We start from the raw sequence: 18,241 nt of genomic DNA, 5'->3' as shown, positions 1-18,241 counted from the left end.
TCAGCGCCTATTCCAAGTAAATGTTACAGAAGTAGGTGATAGTCCGCAATATTGTTTTAGACATCTGTCAACGAAAATACTTCGCATAAACCTATTTCCCGTTTTAAGCAGTACTTTTCGTATTTGTATACCTTTTAACCGCGTTAATCCTTTTTTCTGTCACATTAATCCTTCTCATTGCTTATCATAATTTTATTCTGGGGACATTGTTACACGCTTTCTGAAGATCTACTAAAGTCATGAATGCGCTTCTAATTTTATCTCCACATTTTTACAACTGTCTGACGCAGTAAATGTTATCAAGATATGGTGGACCTTGTCTAAAACCACTGTGCTCGTCAATTAAATCTGCCATATCCTTTATTATTTTCCTACAGAAAATATTGAAGAGAAGCCTAGTTGCTGTCGCGAAAACATTTATTCCTCTGTAATTTGTGTATACCCTCTCGTCCAGTTTCCTTATATACCGAGGAGATGTACGGCAGATTCCATACCATTGGATTTGTGAATCTTCTCCCTCCTCCACTTTCTCAAAAATCTTCTGTAGATATTCTTGTAGCAAAGACTTAGGTGAGTACAAGGGCTGGATTATTAAGAGAGTTATTTTTAAAAACAATGTTCAACAAAACATGTAAGTACTTAGGCTCATCGGCCATCTTACTAAAGAAATTTAAAACTTAAGTTAACAAGACCTAATTTTTTATTTTGAATTTGAGGAAAATCAATTTAAAATCAATAGTCCAGCTTGCGAAAACATTATGCTAAAACTTATTTTAAAATTTTGATTTGATTTATACAGCAGAGGCGCGATAGTAAGAACAACGAATAGAATACACTGAACAGGCGCAGCGATCACTTTACCAAAGGACATTCAAAAAGACTGAACTTAGCTAAGCACGCCTACCAACCACTAAGGGATTTGAGATACAATATCTGTCTTCGACAGTCTGAATATTCACAGGCTGAATTTGAGATTATACAATTCCAAACAAGCGAGTTTCTTTGACCACCTTATTTAAAGGAAAATGTAGTCTCCTACTAGAGTGCTAACAGTTGCCTCAGTGAACCTGTTGGCGAGCTGCAAGGTTGGACCTTGTCACACCCGGTTAAGTTTTGAAGGGTTAGCAGAGGTGAAGCCGTAGCTCGCAACCAGTGACGGCCACCGTCGACTGCCCATGCAGGTCTGACGGCTCACTCCGTTCCAGGAAGCGTTCTGCCCGAGCGGAAGCCTCACTGCCCCCAACAGTCTGCTGTTGCCGCGTGTGACGTCTAGCGGAGAGAAACTCGAATTTGCGCGACTGGCAGCCCAGTGTTCAACGCGGCACTACTTTCTGCCCACAAAACATCTTCATGGGATAGCAGCTTCCTGGGTAGAGAACTCAAGATATTATTAGTACCTTTTTCCAATAGAGCCTTAAAATGAAAATATCCTGCGTAAAATCTCGTGAGCAGGATGCCTTTTCCAAGAATACAAAATGTAATGTACGTAAGGGTACAAATAACCCCTCTTATGGGTCCTCATCCTCCATTGGTTCCTTTCTCCCCCCCCCCCCCCCACTTCGCTTTTCCTTTCCTTCCCCCCTCTTCTCTTTTCCCATCATCTGTCCAGTTTCCCCCCACCTGCTCTCGGCTGTGGTATGTCTTATTTGCCATCCTTTTAGTGCAGTCTTCCAATGAATGTTCAGTGTTGTTTCGTCTTTCCAAGTGTTGCGACCAGAAACCATGCTGTCGCTGGGTGTGAATTTTATGTCTTTTGCGAACAGAAACCAGACTGTCGCCGTGTTATTTAATTGTCTGTCTATTATTTTACCTGTCTGCTTTATATGTATTTTAGCAGCCTCATCATCCCTTTGTTCTATGTTTTAAGTTCCACGATTTTTTCGCCATGTTACTATTTACGTCTCCGATTTTATCGCCTGCTTTTATTATATATTATTTTCACCTTTTTTAAAAAAAGTCGGTAGGCTGAAGAGCGGCATACTAAGCTGCTGCCAGCCCGCCCCCTTCGGGGGGAATCGAAATTCAGTAAAGAAAAAAAAGGGTACAAATACACTTTTCCCTAACCACACATTTTTTAGGATTAAATTAATGCAATACATATATCATTCTTACAAGGTTTGCTCGCAAAAGATTCGTTTATTCTGCTTGTTTCTTACCAACCTGGTGACTGAATCACACTGCCGAAGGTCCTGACCGACCCCGTAAACCTTGGCAGCAACTTTCCTTTGTCTTATCTTTGTCCTTACTGCCTGCCTGAAAGTTCTGCACCCATATCTTGTCGCCCGGTTTGAAATAACCAGGTCACCTACCTTAATCGTTCCCCTAGGCTTCTCTTTCACAAAGTAGTACTGCGGTGTTCCCTTTCACGTTCCAGATTAGCTCTGTAATTCTTCCACTTATATCGAATCTGCCTATAGGGCTAGTTGGAGTCTGTGGGATTCATGTACCACCTTAATCAAGACAAAAGCTAAGCAAGGAAGCGACTGATCTTTACGGTGGAATGCTATGAGGTCGAAACGAAAATTGTGGATTATCTGTTCCGCAAATGAAGGGTTAGAGAATAAGGGGTGGGGTGGGAGGTATGCGGAATCCTCGTTTCCAAACGGAAACCACGGAACAGTCTTGTCGTGAATGCCGCGGCATCATTAGATACTAAATATTGTGGTTGCCTGAGGATACCAAAGAAGGACTTGCGTGAAGATAGCAAACAAGGACTGTTGAGAACCTATAGTGCCTTGCGCGGTCGTATCAAGGCTCTGCACCCATATCTTGTCGCCCGGTTTGAAATAACCAGGTCACCTACCTTAATCGTTCCCCTAGGCTTCTCTTTCACAAAGTAGTACTGCGGTGTTCCCTTTCACGTTCCAGATTAGCTCTGTAATTCTTCCACTTATATCGAATCTGCCTATAGGGCTAGTTGGAGTCTGTGGGATTCATGTACCACCTTAATCAAGACAAAAGCTAAGCAAGGAAGCGACTGATCTTTACGGTGGAATGCTATGAGGTCGAAACGAAAATTGTGGATTATCTGTTCCGCAAATGAAGGGTTAGAGAATAAGGGGTGGGGTGGGAGGTATGCAGAATCATCGTTTCCAAACGGAAACCACGGAACAGTCTTGTCGTGAATGCCGCGGCATCATTAGATACTAAATATTGTGGTTGCCTGAGGATACCAAAGAAGGACTTGCGTGAAGATAGCAAACAAGGACTGTTGAGAACCTATAGTGCCTTGCGCGGTCGTATCAAGGCTCGAAAATAGCCAGCAGATCCGGTAAATGCATCCACACAAACGAGAATGAACCTCTTCCCGACTCGCGACCATGCCAGAGGGTTTACATAATCTACGTACAACCTTCGCACAGATGATGTCACCGACTCATAAGCTAGCAACCCCTGATGTGTATTCGTCCTCGGTTTACTCACTGTACAGATCTTACAAGACTGTACCCATTCCTATACTTCCTTGTCCAAGTCCTGCCAGACCATATTTTCGTGAATCTTTAACACAATTTTAAGAAGTTCTAAATGTCCTCCGACTGGCTCCTCGTAATATTTACAGATTAAGGACACTAATTCTGGGGGTGAAAGTTTTGTCCCATTTACTTCCTTGTCTGGATAGCACAAAATATTTCCTTTCAAATTGTAGGGCTCCACATTTTCTCCCGCCTTTATCTTCACCTTAATTTCCTATAACTTTACACAGATGTCTTCCTGTTCCAAAAAGAGTCAGTCGAGCGTCAATGAATTCCGTTTCATGCTGACTACTGCCTTGAATGGTCCAGTCACGAATGGTTTCCTCCCCAAGCACACGACTAAGTCTTTTACCAACAAATTATCCCTGCTGTATATATAATGCACTCTAAACTGAATGACAGAGATCCGATGTGCCATCTAACGATCCGCGCTCTCCGCCTTCGTCATCCCAGTACCAAGCTCAGGAGCTCGATGTTTCGAGCAAAAGTGGAAAATGCTCCAGATATACACGAAATTTCCGTTGTTAACACCTCGTAAAGTGAATATTTAGTCTCTAGCCGCGAAAAACTACGGGAACCTTTCCCTAATAGTCTTATCTCGGACGGATGTTTTTGTAACAGAACAGCTGCAGCACCTGGCAAATGCGCATCTTTTTGAACTACTACTTCTTTAGAAAAATCAGGTGTCGCCAGATATGGTGCTATTATTAACGCCTTCTAAATATCGTCGAAAGTGGCTTGCTAGGAATTATGAAATTCACATTTATTTCTTTCTTTCGTAATGCGTACCATCTGGGCGAAGTTAGATATGAACTTCCGAAAGATATTAATCATGCCAGTGAATCTTACCACAGTCTTAGGACTCCCAGGTGACGGACAACTGTGGATAGCCTCAGTGAGACTTTGATAAAAAATAGTTCAACCCCCCCCCCCCCCTCTTTCACCCTCCGCTTACTGGCAGAATCTTTCCTCAACGTGTTCAACAAGCTACATGCTCAGAAAAATTCTCACTAAATATAGCCAAGGTGTCCTGGTAGTGCTAAACAAACTCAAATTTAATATTTGGAAAAATACACTACTACCCATTAAAATTGCTGCACCAAGAAGTAATGCAGATGATAAACGGGTATTCATTGGACAAATATATTATACTACAACTGACATCTGATTACATTTTCACGCAATTTGAGTGCATAGATCCTGAGAAATAAGTACCCAGAAAAACCGTCTCTGGCCGTAATAACGGCCTTCATAAACCTGAACATTGAGCCAAACAGAGCTTGAATGGCGTGTACATGTACAGCTGCCCATGCAGCTTCAACACGATACCGCAGTTTATCAAGAGTAGTGACTGGCATATTGTGACGAGCCAGTTACCAACTGGTCAGAGATCTAGAGAATGTACTTACCAGGGCAGCAATCGAGCTTTCTCTGTATCCAGAAATGCCCGTACAGTACCTGGAACATCCGGTCGTGCATTATCCTGCTGAAATGTAGGGCTACGCAGGGATCGAATGAAGCGTAGAGCCACGGGCCGTAACACATCTGAAATGTAACTTCCACTGTTCAAAGTGTCGTCAGTGCGAACAAGAGGTGACCGAGACGTGTAACCAATGGCACCCCATACCATCGATGACCAATACACGCTTCCAATGTGCGTGTCGCCATGTCGCCAAACACGGATGCGACCATCATGATGCTGTAATCAGAACCTGGATTCATCCGAAAAAATGACGTTTTGCCATTCGTGCACCCAGGTTCATGGTTGAGTACACCATCGCAGGCGCTCCTATATGTGATGTAGCGTCAAGGGTAACTACAGCCATGGTCTCCGAGCTGATAGTCTATGCTGCTACAAACGTCGTTGAGCTGTTCGTGCAGATGGTTGTTGTCTTGCAAACGTCCCCGTCTGTTGACTCAGGGATCGAGACGTGGCTCCACGATCAGTTACAGCCATGTGGATAAGATTTCTGTCATCTCGACTGCTAGTGATACGAGGCCGTTGGGATCCAGCACGGCATTCCGTATTACCCGCCTGAACCCACCGATTCCATATTCTGCTAACAGTCATTGGATCTCGACCAACGCGAGCAGCAATGTCGCGATACGATAAACAGCAACCGCGATAGGCTACAATCCGACTTTTATCAAAGTCGGAAACGTGATGGTACGCATTTCTCCTCCTTACAAGAGGCATCACAACAATATTGCACCAGGCAACGTCGGTCAACTGCTGTCTGTGTATGAAAAATCGGTTGGAAACTTTCCTCATGTCAGAACATTGTAGGTGTCGCCACCGGCGCCAACCTTTTGTGAATGCTCTGAAAAGTTAATCATTTGCATATCACAGCATCTTCTTCCTGTCGGTTCAATTTCGCGTCTGTAGCACATCTTCTTTGTGGTGTAGCAATTTTAATAGTCAGTAATGTAGTAACCAGGACACAGGAAAATACAACCGCTCGAGAGTCCGAATTGAACACCGTTAAACTTTTGGAGATTCTAATCGGTTGCAACGGCTTTGATCGTTTTAATGTCCCCTGACAGGAAAATGTGGTAATAAACGTGGTTGAAATCTAAGATACTCAAGACTTTAACCTTACGAAACTAGGAGAAAAGCGAATCCAAATCGGTATTGAAATGGAGTGCCATAGCGAGATAATTTATGACAGGCCCAAGTCCCCCATCATCGAGCTTAAACCATGGCTGATGAGTACGGAGAATGAGGAGGTCTAACGATTCCGTCCTTAACCATTTCCTCAATAACCACTTTCAGCTCTTTCACCCACGAAGGTGAAAGCCTGCATGGTGTATGTCTGACAGAAATATTGATAGTAAGTGCGATTTCGTACATGCTGAGTTTTGCAACTCCCGAAAATTCGTTAATCAAATCCGGATATGCCCGACAAACGCGCCATAATTGAGCGGCCTGGTCAGAATCTTTGACGATGTGAACCTACGCCGATACTATATGACTGTAGATACACTGATTATAAATTCTATCTCTAGAGAAACGGAATGAAAATTGACGTTCCTCCCAATTAATAATTCTATCAAATTGTTGGATAAAATAAGTTCTAAGAATGGCAGAAACGACTGATTCACACGCTACCTTCAACTTACTCTTCCATCTAGGGCTGAAATTAGAGGTGAAGCACGTGAGGAACTACTGCGCAGTAAACAGAGAGCGGTAGTCCGATTGACAGGAGAGTGTCCAACATACACCAAGAGGGCAAAGAGGATCGAGAGTGCTGTGAGCTGTGACCTGTTTGTCTGTTCGTTCAAATGGTTCATATGGTTCAAATGGTTCAAAATGGCTCTGAGCACTATGGGACTTAACATCTGAGGTCATCAGTCCAATAGAACTTAGAACTACTTAACCTTAACTAACCTAAGGACATCACACACATCCATGCTCGAGGCAGGATTCGAACCTGCGGCCGCAGAGGTAGCGCGGTTCCAGACTGTAGCACCTAGAACCACTCGGCCACATCGCCCGGCTTGTCTGTTTGTCAAGTTACCTAATCCTTTACTTGGGTTCTACGAGAGAAAAGAAAACTGGCGGTCAACAGTCGGGTACATTATATATTGCAGTTCCTACTTGAATTTCAGGAACTAGGTTAAAATTGTGGTTAGAGAGGATAACAGTTGTTTAAGATGGTATAGTTAAAGTGTGTATCATAGTTAACGGATTATGTCAAAATATGACAAATTCTGAGCTTATTAGTGAATTTTCCGAACTCATGCATTTTACCAGAGTTGGCCACCATGCAGCTACCAACATCCCAGCTCAAGGGAGGAAACCACACGACGATTGACACTCGTGATACGACTCTTACCTAATTAACGACAGGGTGCTTCCCTTGTCAAGTATGGCACCCACACTGGCTCTTCGCTCTGACTAAAAGAAATAAGTAGAACAGGGGCCGTAGGTGAACCCTTTATCTAATTACACACTCGGCGTCTGCTTGCTCGAAACTAGCCCCTATTCCTGGTCTGTAGTCAGTAAGAAATCTCCTTCTTTGTCTAGTTACCTGGACAATCCATTTTAAAGTGCTGTGGACTTCCAGAGCTAAAACACATATACGGCATCCCATGCGCAGGAAGGCAGCCCCTTCTACCTACCCCAAATGCCTTCCATTCCTGTGTCCCGCTCTCTACCATTCTCTTCATACTCGCACAACGGACAGCGTCCACCTGCCGTAATACGGCTTGAAAATCCGCGAATGACTGCAGTCTAGTCACTGTGATCTTGACTTATCTTCCATACTTATGCCTTCGAGAATTTTACTGGTAACTTCTCCTTCACTGTACGACAGACACATTACCTTTACAGTATGCCTGATATCTCCGAATACATCATCTGCAAACTGCACCCTGTTTTGAAACTTCCTGGCAGATTAAAACTGTGTGCCGGACCGAGACTCGAACTCGGGACCTTTGCCTTTCGCGGGCAAGTGCTCTGCCAAATGAGATACCAAAGCACGACTCACGCCCCGTCCTCACAGCTCTACTTCTGCCAGTACCTCGTCTCCTACTTTCTAAACTTTACAGAATCTCTCCTGCGAAACTTGCAGAACCAGCACTCCTGAAAGAAAGGATATTGCAGACACATGGGTTAGCCACAGCCTAGGGGATGTTTCCAGAATGAGATTCTCACTCTGCAGCGGAGTGTGCGCTGATATGAAACTGGCAGAAGTAAAGCTGTGAAGACGGGGCGTGAGTCGTGCTTGGGTGGTTCAGTTGGCAGAGCAGTTGACCGCGAAAGGCAAAGGTCCCGAGTTCGAGTCTCGGTCCGGCACACAGTTTTAATCTGCCAGGAAGTTTCATATCAGCGCACACTCCGCTGCAGAGTGAGAATTTCATTCTGCACTCTATTTTGTTGCTCCCGCGAGTAGTACTTTCTTACTAATTCCTGCAGTGCCTGCGGGGTATTAATTGCTTAAACAAATACGCCCTAAAATTCACTATGGCTATACTGTACCACTCTAGTTGTGTTGACATAATCCGTTAACTACCATGTACACTTTGAAAATAAAACTTAAAAATCTGTCGTCCTCTCAAACCACAATTTTCGCCTTCTTCCTGTAACTCAACTAGGAACCGCGATAAAAAATGTATCTGGGCTCTGTCCACCGACAGTTTTCTTTGCTCTTGTAGCAAACCAGGTAAAGAATTAGAAAGCTTGGCAAAGAAATCACAGTTTGCTGTGCCTTCTTGCTGTCTGTCGACAACTCTTCTATCAATCTGACTACTGTACTCAGTTTTCTGTGCAGTAGTTTCCATGTCTTTCACATCTAATTTCTCCCCTAGATTCGATGCAGACATTTCCCCAATACGCTTCGCGGGGGCAGAAGCTTGTTCCTGTAGCTGGTCTATCTTTTTATAGAAATGCTCAGTAATTTTAATGTAATACAAATAAAATGTAGAAGAAACTATCAGCCTCGACTGCGGTAGTGAAACCAACCTTTACCGAGGTTTCAGCCCTAATAATTGAGCCTTCTTCAGAAGATACACCTGAATCTAATGTCAAGCTTACCAAAAACGTCACACAAATTCATTTTACAATCTGAATTTTATTGAAACACCATTGCCACAATTGTAAGAACAACAGTTTGAAGGCAGTGAATACGCGGAATGGCGACTTTACAAAAAGACTTGAAAATAAATTTAATGATGAGGCTCAATGGCCGCTTTACCAATATTTATCGTCGCGACCGTCGCGAAATCCGAACGGGCTGCGGAATGGTGTCGTGTGCAGCACGGCACAATCGCATCATGACGCTTTCTTCTACTTTAGAAGCTACATTCTTATATTTATGTTCGTATATTTCTATTCCCATATTTCCTGGGGTTTTGTTTACAACTTCTTCAGACAGCGTGGTTTTCCGATCCTTCTCAGATATTTCTCTATTGTCTGCATCTAATGTATGTATGTATGTATAATATCTTCTCCCTAGTAGTCCAACCTACATTCCGCCAACAATACTGAAAACCTGTCCATTCTTGACCGGGAGCTTTTTCCTAGTGTCCTTACACTCATTGTTATATCATATTTTAATAACTTCCATGCTTCAGCATACTTATTACCTCCTATTTTCGATTTATCTTCCTACGCAGCTTCTCCCGATGTTCATTCGTCTCCATCCTGATATTCATTTCAACCTGCTCTCTGATATTGGCATCAATGTCTCTTGGTTCTGACTACTTTTCCTTTAAGAATTTCATGTACGTTTTTTTTCTTTTCCTGAATCGTCTTCAGATGAATGGAAAACTTGGCGATGGACTGATTTAGAAAGCACGCTAAAAACGACCGCTGTGAGCAGGTCTACTTTTTGCTTTAAAATGTGACACGGTCCCCAAATGAAAATGTCTTGATCTATTTTATTATGATTCATCAACTACGAAAACTACGTCCACCTCGCTGTCCCTCTAGAAGAAAATAAGTGTGTCATCTCTTAGTAATCTGAAATTATGGTGGCATCGGGACAAGTGGAGGGGATGTCTTCTCACATCATTTCCTGTGACTGAAGTTGCAAAAGAAGATACTAATTTTATTCTCGTTCTATAGCGGTTCAAATCACCCTGATCACTTCACAGAACGTCTGTGGACGTGATTTTCACTGACGATTCAGCAACGCGGAGAAGCTTTTATTAAACGAGAAATTAGTATAGTGCTTGAAGATGGAAGCGACTGTCGGTATTAAATTGGAGTCGATTCCGATTTAACAGAAATATGCTTCCCTGGGTACTGCTGCAGATAGTAACTATCAGGGTCGGGTTAGCCCATCAGAAAAACTGCCGACGGAACCGTCACTACGTATTTTTTTCTGAGCAGTTTTAGGCAATGCAATTTCCCTTCCCCTATCGGGCGGCAGCTGGATTTTTGTGATATTTGTTCCAGTTGCTTGGAGTGTGGATATATATCACTAAATCAAATCCTGATTTGATAATGATGTATTCTGTGATATGTAGAATTCTTCAACATTCTTACCAATTCCTAGACATACTATTGTATCTACATTGGAGGTAGTAGACGAACTGATAGGAATTTACTGTTTCTAATGAAATTATCAATCAGACACGTGTTATTTCAATATCTAAGTGTGGTTTCGCTTCCTCTTTTTTTTCCACTTGTATCTATATGTATTATCAGTTTTGTCAGCACAAGTATTTTGTTAGGTGTCAACGGCACGGTCCGCTAATTGCGGTAGGAGGTGTACGTTGATCTTATATCAACATCCACATTGCCTGACAGGAATAATCCGACCGCTGCCCATTACTAGCAAGATGAACTGAAAAACCGGCAACCTAGTTTTCTCTGTCTCTCACCAGAGACAAGCGATATCTGCAACTATACCAAAACAAGGAGAGTTCTTTGGTGCAACGCCTCCATTTTTAAAGCTCAACTAGTTTTTCTACACACATCAAAAAAGTTTTGTATCACCTCAGTTCCGAGAGTTCCGGAATCTTTACAGAAAATGGTAGTGGGTATCAACATCATTTCCGCCCTTTTTATTGCTCATGAAAACCACACATTGGATGTTGTACCATCATACATTGAGATCGTCAGAGGTGGTGGTCCAGATTGCTGTACACACTGGTACCTCTAATACCCAGTAGCACGTCCTCTTGGATTGATGCATGCCTGTATTCGTCGAGGCATACAATCCAGAAGTTCATCAAGGCATTGTTGGTCCACATGTCCCACTCCTCAACGGCGATTCGGCGTAGATCCCTGGGAGTGTTTGATGGGTCACGTCGTCCATAAGAAGCCCTTGTTAAGATCCCTTCCTGCCACAGAGTAACAATGAGGATGCGATCGAACCACGGCATTGACCGTCGAGGCATGGTTGAACTACAGACTGAACTACAGACAACACGAGCCGTGTACCTTCTTCCTGGTGGAATGACTGAAACTGACTGGCTGTCGGATCCCCTCCGTCTAATAGGCGCTGCTCATGCTTGGATGTTTACATCTTTGGGCGGGTTCAATGACATCTCTGAACAGTCAAAGGGACTGTGTCTGTCTATCTTTAGGAGTTCTGAGAACCGGGGTGATGGGAAACTTTTTTTGATGTGTGTACTTATTTTTCATTTATTTAACTGCATTTTGGAAAACCAAGGACCTGCTGGTTAAATAAAACTTTATTGACTATAGGTTTCGACCATGTGATCAATAGCAGGTATGACAAAATTATTTACAGCAGTCCATACGAGAACATTCTTAATGTGCCATTTAATACAATTAAAGGCATTCTGCTTTACTGCTGTCTGTAGTTAAATGTAATATACGTTACACAGTAGATACAGTACTGTAACTGGCTTACACTGTCAGATTCATCAGACAGTATGGAGTGTACTCTGCACCTTGACAAGTTCATGAAGGATCGGATTCGACTGTTACAGTCTACGATCGTTAATTAACTAAACGGTATATTTCATTGTCAACTCTACATAGCAGACGTGAAGAGAAACCAATTCTTTAATGTTAGAATACAGTATTAGTGTTGTTCTGCTAGACACAGTAAAGTCAGTTAAATATCCTGGCGTAACGTTGCAAAGCAACATGTAAAGGAAGGACCACTTAGCGTCGATTGTAGGAAAGTCGAATGATCGACCTTGGTTTATCGGGAAAATTGAAAGAAAGTGTAGCTCATCTATAAAGGTGTCTGCATACAGAGTACTTGTGCGATCCATTGTGGAGTACTGGGAAAGTGTTTTGGATGTTTATTAGATCGAATTAACGGGAGATGTCGAAGCAGTTGAAAGGCATGCTGCTAGGGTTGTTACCATTCGGTGCGTCCACAACGCGAGTATTATGGAAGCTGTCCGTCAACGCAAATTAAAAATCCTGGAGGAAAGAGAACGCTATTATCATGAAACGATGTTTAGGAAATTAAGGGACTGGGCATGGGCAACAGAGTGCAGAACCATTCTACTGTTGTCAAAATACTCAGCCAGTCCCAAAATTAAAAACTGAGGAAAATTAAGACGGCAGCTTTAATAATTTAACCGTTCTACTCGTACACACTCTTCTCCCAGTTGAACGCTCATACAACCATGCGAAACTGCCAGAGAACTCCTTTAGCACTTTGTTCATTGCGGGCGTCACACTGGCTTCAGTGTCGGTTATGTTGTCGAAGCGTTGACTCTTTTTATGAATTTCTGCACTTTGTCGTTTCATGGTAAGTTCATATTAATAAAAGCAAGGCTCGTAAGATGCAATGATTTTATTCAGTAAAGAGTTGCCCATATTTCGCATCTTAGCAATTCGCAGCAGTCATCCATGTGTCATGATCTGTGTTCGGGAGTCAAGGTGTGCGGGAAAATTTTTGCACACACTTTTCTGTTCTTCAGAACGTTCTGGAGCATATCTCGATTTAGAGATGATTCTCCATTGGTGTTTCTGACACAACGACGTTGACAAACTGCAACCTTACGTCCAGCGATTAACGCTGTTAAGAAACAACTTGTTGGTCCAGTCTGTTGTTTATAGTTCAAGCTGCCACCGTAGTCACTACGCTGTCGTCGTTTGGACGACTTGAATAAAATCAGTCTCGAAATTCTTTGTACGGGCGAAGTACATCTCGCATAAAGACCGTGAGGAAAAGATAAGGGAATTGAGGACTAGCACTAAAGCATTTTAATAGTGGTTCATCTCAAGATCCAATTGCGAGTGGAACAGGAGAGGGTGCTACTAGCAGCTCGCATGGTTCCCTCCTCGATGCACCATATTGTGACTTGTGGATGTGGATAAAGACGTAAATGTGGATCGCATTTTATTATTGACAACAATGAGGCAAGATATCATCTACTTTACGGTAAATGATGACAGCAAAAACCGTTGCAGGATAAAGATTTATTGAAATTCTCGACCACGGTTTCGGTATATCTAAATATACCTTAATCAGAAGTAAAATACACTAAAATCATATCTTGCAATGGAGATTCATAAAAAAATTGTGCCAAAAGCGTCGTCAGTAGTTAAAACGTCATCTCCATTTATGCAACATAATTATGGACAGAGGGGCGATGCGAACACAGCATCAGTACTTCGCCTATGAACTAACGTGGAGAGAGTGTGAAAGCCCTAGGCAGGATATGATTTTAGTGTATTTTACTTCTGATGAAGGAATATTTAGATATACCGAAACCGTGGTCAAGAATTTTAATAAATCTTTATCCTGCAACTGTTTTGACTGTCATCATTTACCGTGAAGAATTTCAACAGTTGCTGTTTCAGTCATGTTTAAAATCTTGAAATCATCTAATTTGCTAGTCGCCACAGTAAATATTTGGCCATGCAGGGTACTGTAAACGATTTTTCGATGCCTGATGATGATAAGACGTTCGAAAGTAGTGGGTACCGATTTATTTCATCAGTGACCCATCATGATTCTGAAATCGACTATTTGTCCTAACGAGCTGTGACAAACCACTTGTACTACCTCTTCTGTAAATGATGTCTGTCGTTTCAGGCAAACCGGATCCTCCGAGCAACTGCACGCTCGTGAACCAGACGTCGACGTCGCTGCAGCTGGAGTGCCTGGAGGGCTTCGACGGGGGGCAGCCCCAGACTTTCGAACTGCTGGTGGAGGACGCGGTGTCGGGCCGCCGCCTGGCCAACCTGTCGTCCCGCTGGCCGGCGTTCGGCGTGGCGGGCCTGCCTGCCGGCCAGGGGCTGCGGCTCACCGTCGCCGCCGTCAACAGCCGCGGCCGCTCCGCGCCCGTCGCCCTCGACGCCTTCACGCTCAAGGCCACCGAGCTACGCGCAGGTATTGTCGACAGTGTAAGACTGCCTGTTCCTGTAGGATTGTCCACCCATCCGTGGAATTTGATGGTGGAAGCCCCTTGTAAGCTCAGGGTATGAGACAGGCTGCGTCCCTTCCCTTTTGTCGAAGAATTGTATGTCTGAATGAGGAGACTGAACGTATGAAGATGGTGTGGTGTAAGTGCGAAAGCAGGACGAGGATATAAGTGTTTAACATCCAGTCGACGATGAGGTTGTTAGACACGAAGCACAACTTAGGATTAGGGGCGGATGGGGAAGGAAATTGGCCGTGCACTTTCAAAGGAACCATCGTGCCATATGTCTGAATTGAATTAGGGAAATCACGAATAACCTAAATGTTTTTGGCCGGATGCTGATCTGAACCGTCGTCCTCCCGAATTCGTTTCCAGTGTGCTAACAACTGTGGTACCTCGCTCAGTAAGTGCGAAAGGCTTCAGGGAAGTCTGAGAAGAAAAATGTTAGAAACTGAACTGGGAAGTGGTGGGCATGTGGGGGAACTTGACCTTGAGCTAAGTTAGGATGGTATCCAAGATGCGAATTACGGCACGAGGAAAAGGTCAAAAGCTTTCTGAGTAGCTGATGGCTTTCTGTTGGATGATGTACAAGATTTTTTGGTGTGTCTTACACATATGCGTGTTTGGAAGCGGAGAACATCCGTCGCATTGTGGAAATTTCTGATTTAGTGGAACCCGGATTTCCGATGCGTATGTGATGGCAGGGAGCTCCCATTAGATAATTTCATGGACCATATGGTCTTATCTAAGACCCACAACGAAATCATAGATCATGATCGACACTTCGTGTGTGGCTACATCAGACGGCTACCTAGAAAAGCGGCTCCTGGATGAGACGATATCACCTCTATTGTTCTGAAATACTTGCCACATATTGTTAATGCGTACCGCACTAGCATCTTTAACACCTGCTTCGATCAGTTCTGTTGTTAGATTTTGCAGCACAATTTCTAAGATGTTGCAAGAGGAATGGCAAATATTTTAGTAGGTGGTAGTATAGATTAATTCGAATAAAACATTCCATATAATACATGTCCATTTTTCTGAGTTACGGGGATACCGCTGCTAGAAAGTAACTCAAACACTCAATCACTGAATGTGTTAAGCTAAGGGAAATGATTCAGCTCAAAGTTGATTTTCATTAATTCCACCTCCGACTTCGAAGCACTTTCGAATTTGCTTGACAGCGCACACATAGTTCTTCTGAGGTAATTCTTTTATTAAGCCAACAGTGATCATGATCGGAATGATCAATTCATTTGTAGACATTTCCTAGCGTCTCCATACGTTGGCGGGAGATCGTTTTTACTGAAGTCTGGGTGACGTGGGCATATAAGACAGTGCCGTAATAAACTGACTTAATCGACTGACTGTCTATCATACCACACATGCATTTACAGAGCCGCAGTCTTGAGAATCTGTCTCCATAGAGAAACGTCGATTTATGCCGCACAATCGAAGTGAATTACGAATTTTGTTATGAGTGAAATTAGTTTTCATAAGTTAGCATTATTAATCGGATTACTCGGCGATTTTAAATTATCCAACAAGAAAATTCCAATCGTTTTCCTCCATCTTCTTCTATAAGGGGTTGAATCTGTTATAAATATTAGGACAAAGACCGTATGTCCCTAACGTCCGCAATATTCTTGTATGATGAATTTCGATTTCTTCTATCTCGTCCACACTCAATTCATTTGCACGTTGAGAGCAAACTCGTCTGCTATTCACTGCACATACCTACATAGTTTACTGTAAACACGATTAAATTATTTCAAAAACTTTTGGATACGTAAGGCGCGCATAAGCAATTGATCTTAAATCTGTCAGAGATAAAATAAATCGTCTTCTGCTGTCACCATCGTCAATATTCAATATTCCTCCTCGAACATAGAATTTTCTTGTAGGAGTCATGAGATACAGAGATGTGTTTGGTAATATTTTAAATGGAACAGTAGCAGACTATAGACTAGGATCCGTGAGAACACTTCATAAATGTGCTTCCAGAAATCAACGGTTTTAATGATATTGCCATTTATTCATGCCACACAGACGTAAAGTAACCTATCACAGGCACCTGGACCAAATGCTAACAAATGGTTGTGGGTGATTTGATCTTCAGTCTAATGACTGGCGTGATGCAGCTTCCCACAGCAGTCTGTCGTGTGAAACCTCTTTGCCTCTGCAAAACATTTGTAACCTACTTCAGTTTGAACCTGCTTACTGGAATTCCTTTGCAATTATCTCCCCCATTTCAAAGCTCGCTATTCCGTAATGTCTTAGGATGTGTCGTCTTAAAAGATCCCCTCTGTAACTCAGGTTATGTCACTAATTTAATTTCTCACCAGTTCAGTTTAACACCTCCTCATTAGCTCATTAGCTAGCTTCTGACCAGTTTGAGACACCAGAACACGACTTCCTCTCCTATCTCAACCTCTTTGTCTCTCAGTAGCACGTAGACACATTCAGTTATTTAGTGAACATGTTATACTCTCGGTCTTCCTCTGCGTTTATGTTACTTTTAGCTCCCTTTAGTAACGTAGAGTGTACTCCCTGGCCGGCCGGTGTGGCCAAGCATTTCTAGGCGCTTCAGTCTGTAACCGCGCGACCGCTACGGTCGCAGGTTCGAATCCTGCCTCGGGCATGGATGTGTATGATGTCCTTATGTTAGTTAGGTTTAAGTAGTTCTAAGTTCTAGGGCACTGATGACCTCAGATGTTAAGTCCCATAGTGCTCAGAGTTATTTGAACCATTTCTATTCCCTGAAGTCGCTATTCACACCCTGTCATCTTATCCTTTCTTACAATTTATCCTGATGTCCATGACTGATTTCCGTGCAGTGCTGTATTCCATTAGCACAGTCTCTTGAACTTCATCTTTTTTTTTGCGGGGAAAATCCTCCTTGCATTATCTCGACTGCTTGTGGTATCCTCCTTGCTTCGTACGCCATACGGAGTTTTGCTTCAAAAGTGCAGAACTCCTTGACTTCCTCTGTTTTGTAGTTGATGTTAAGCAAATTACCAGTCTCTGATTCTCCTTTATCTACTTTCCGACCGATTCTCCAAGGTTTACAAAACGGTTCAAATGGCTCTGAGTACTATGGGACTCAACTGCTGTGGTCATCAGTCCCCTAGAACTTACAACTACTTAAACCTAACTAACCTAAGGACATCACACACACCCATGCCTGAAGCAGGATTCGAACCTGCGACCGTAGCAGCAGCGCGGCTCCGGACTGGAGCGCCTAGAACCCCACAGCCACCGCGGCCGGCCAAGGTTTACAAGCCCGGCGGTATATGCTGAATAAAATTAATCCTTAAGTGACCTAATTTTGAGTAAACTAAAAACCACTCCTTCAGACAACATCACAGGGTTCGTCGATCCTAGAATTTGATACTAGGACAAAATTAGAGTAATTACACCGCATATAGGAACATTGAAATAACTGTTTTTTTCTTCATATGTGCGTGGAACTGGGAATTATTGGCTCTTATAAGTGGTACAACAGCCGCGTGGTGTAGCCGCGTGATCTGGGGCGTCTTGTCACGGTCTGGGCGGCTGCTCCCGTCGGAGGTTCGAGTCCTCCCTTGGGCATGGGGATGAAGTAATGCCTAAGCTTAGGGATTGATGACCGTAGCAGTTTCGTCCCATTAGACCTTATCACAAATTTCCAATAATTGGTACAACTGGAAATATTCTTTGCCCGAGTGGTTTACAGAGTATGTATATGCATATGAACGCAAATTATATTATTTGTCTGTTTGGAGAAAGCCCTGCTAAATGTTGTCGAAACATCTAAATTAGTCGAGGACTGCTAATGCTGTATTCGTAGCAATAATCGCTTCTCAGTCCAGCCTCATTCGTTGACAGTTACTTTATAGAATTGAGAAGAAATTTTCTCAAATTTTCTGAGCAAGCTAAGCAGGGTATCTTATGTATAGCAAACATGGAGTAACACAGGC

At 43.0% G+C, this 18,241-nt stretch overlaps 1 protein-coding gene across 1 annotated transcript in view; it reads left to right on the top strand.

The window, feature by feature from the left end:
* Nucleotides 1-18,241, top strand: part of LOC124613141 (nephrin-like) — an 840,812-nt gene that overhangs the window by 758,848 nt on the left and 63,723 nt on the right. The window contains exon 12 of the mRNA XM_047141759.1: nt 13,952-14,248. Coding sequence (XP_046997715.1) covers nt 13,952-14,248 — 297 coding nt within the window. The remainder of the gene's footprint in view (nt 1-13,951; nt 14,249-18,241) is intronic.

This window comes from Schistocerca americana, chromosome 4 (genome assembly GCF_021461395.2).
Source record: "Schistocerca americana isolate TAMUIC-IGC-003095 chromosome 4, iqSchAmer2.1, whole genome shotgun sequence".
In the NCBI taxonomy this organism is placed as follows: Eukaryota; Metazoa; Arthropoda; class Insecta; order Orthoptera; family Acrididae; genus Schistocerca; species Schistocerca americana.
Note: the sequence above shows the minus strand (reverse complement) of the source record. Positions and strands in the feature narration are given on the sequence as shown.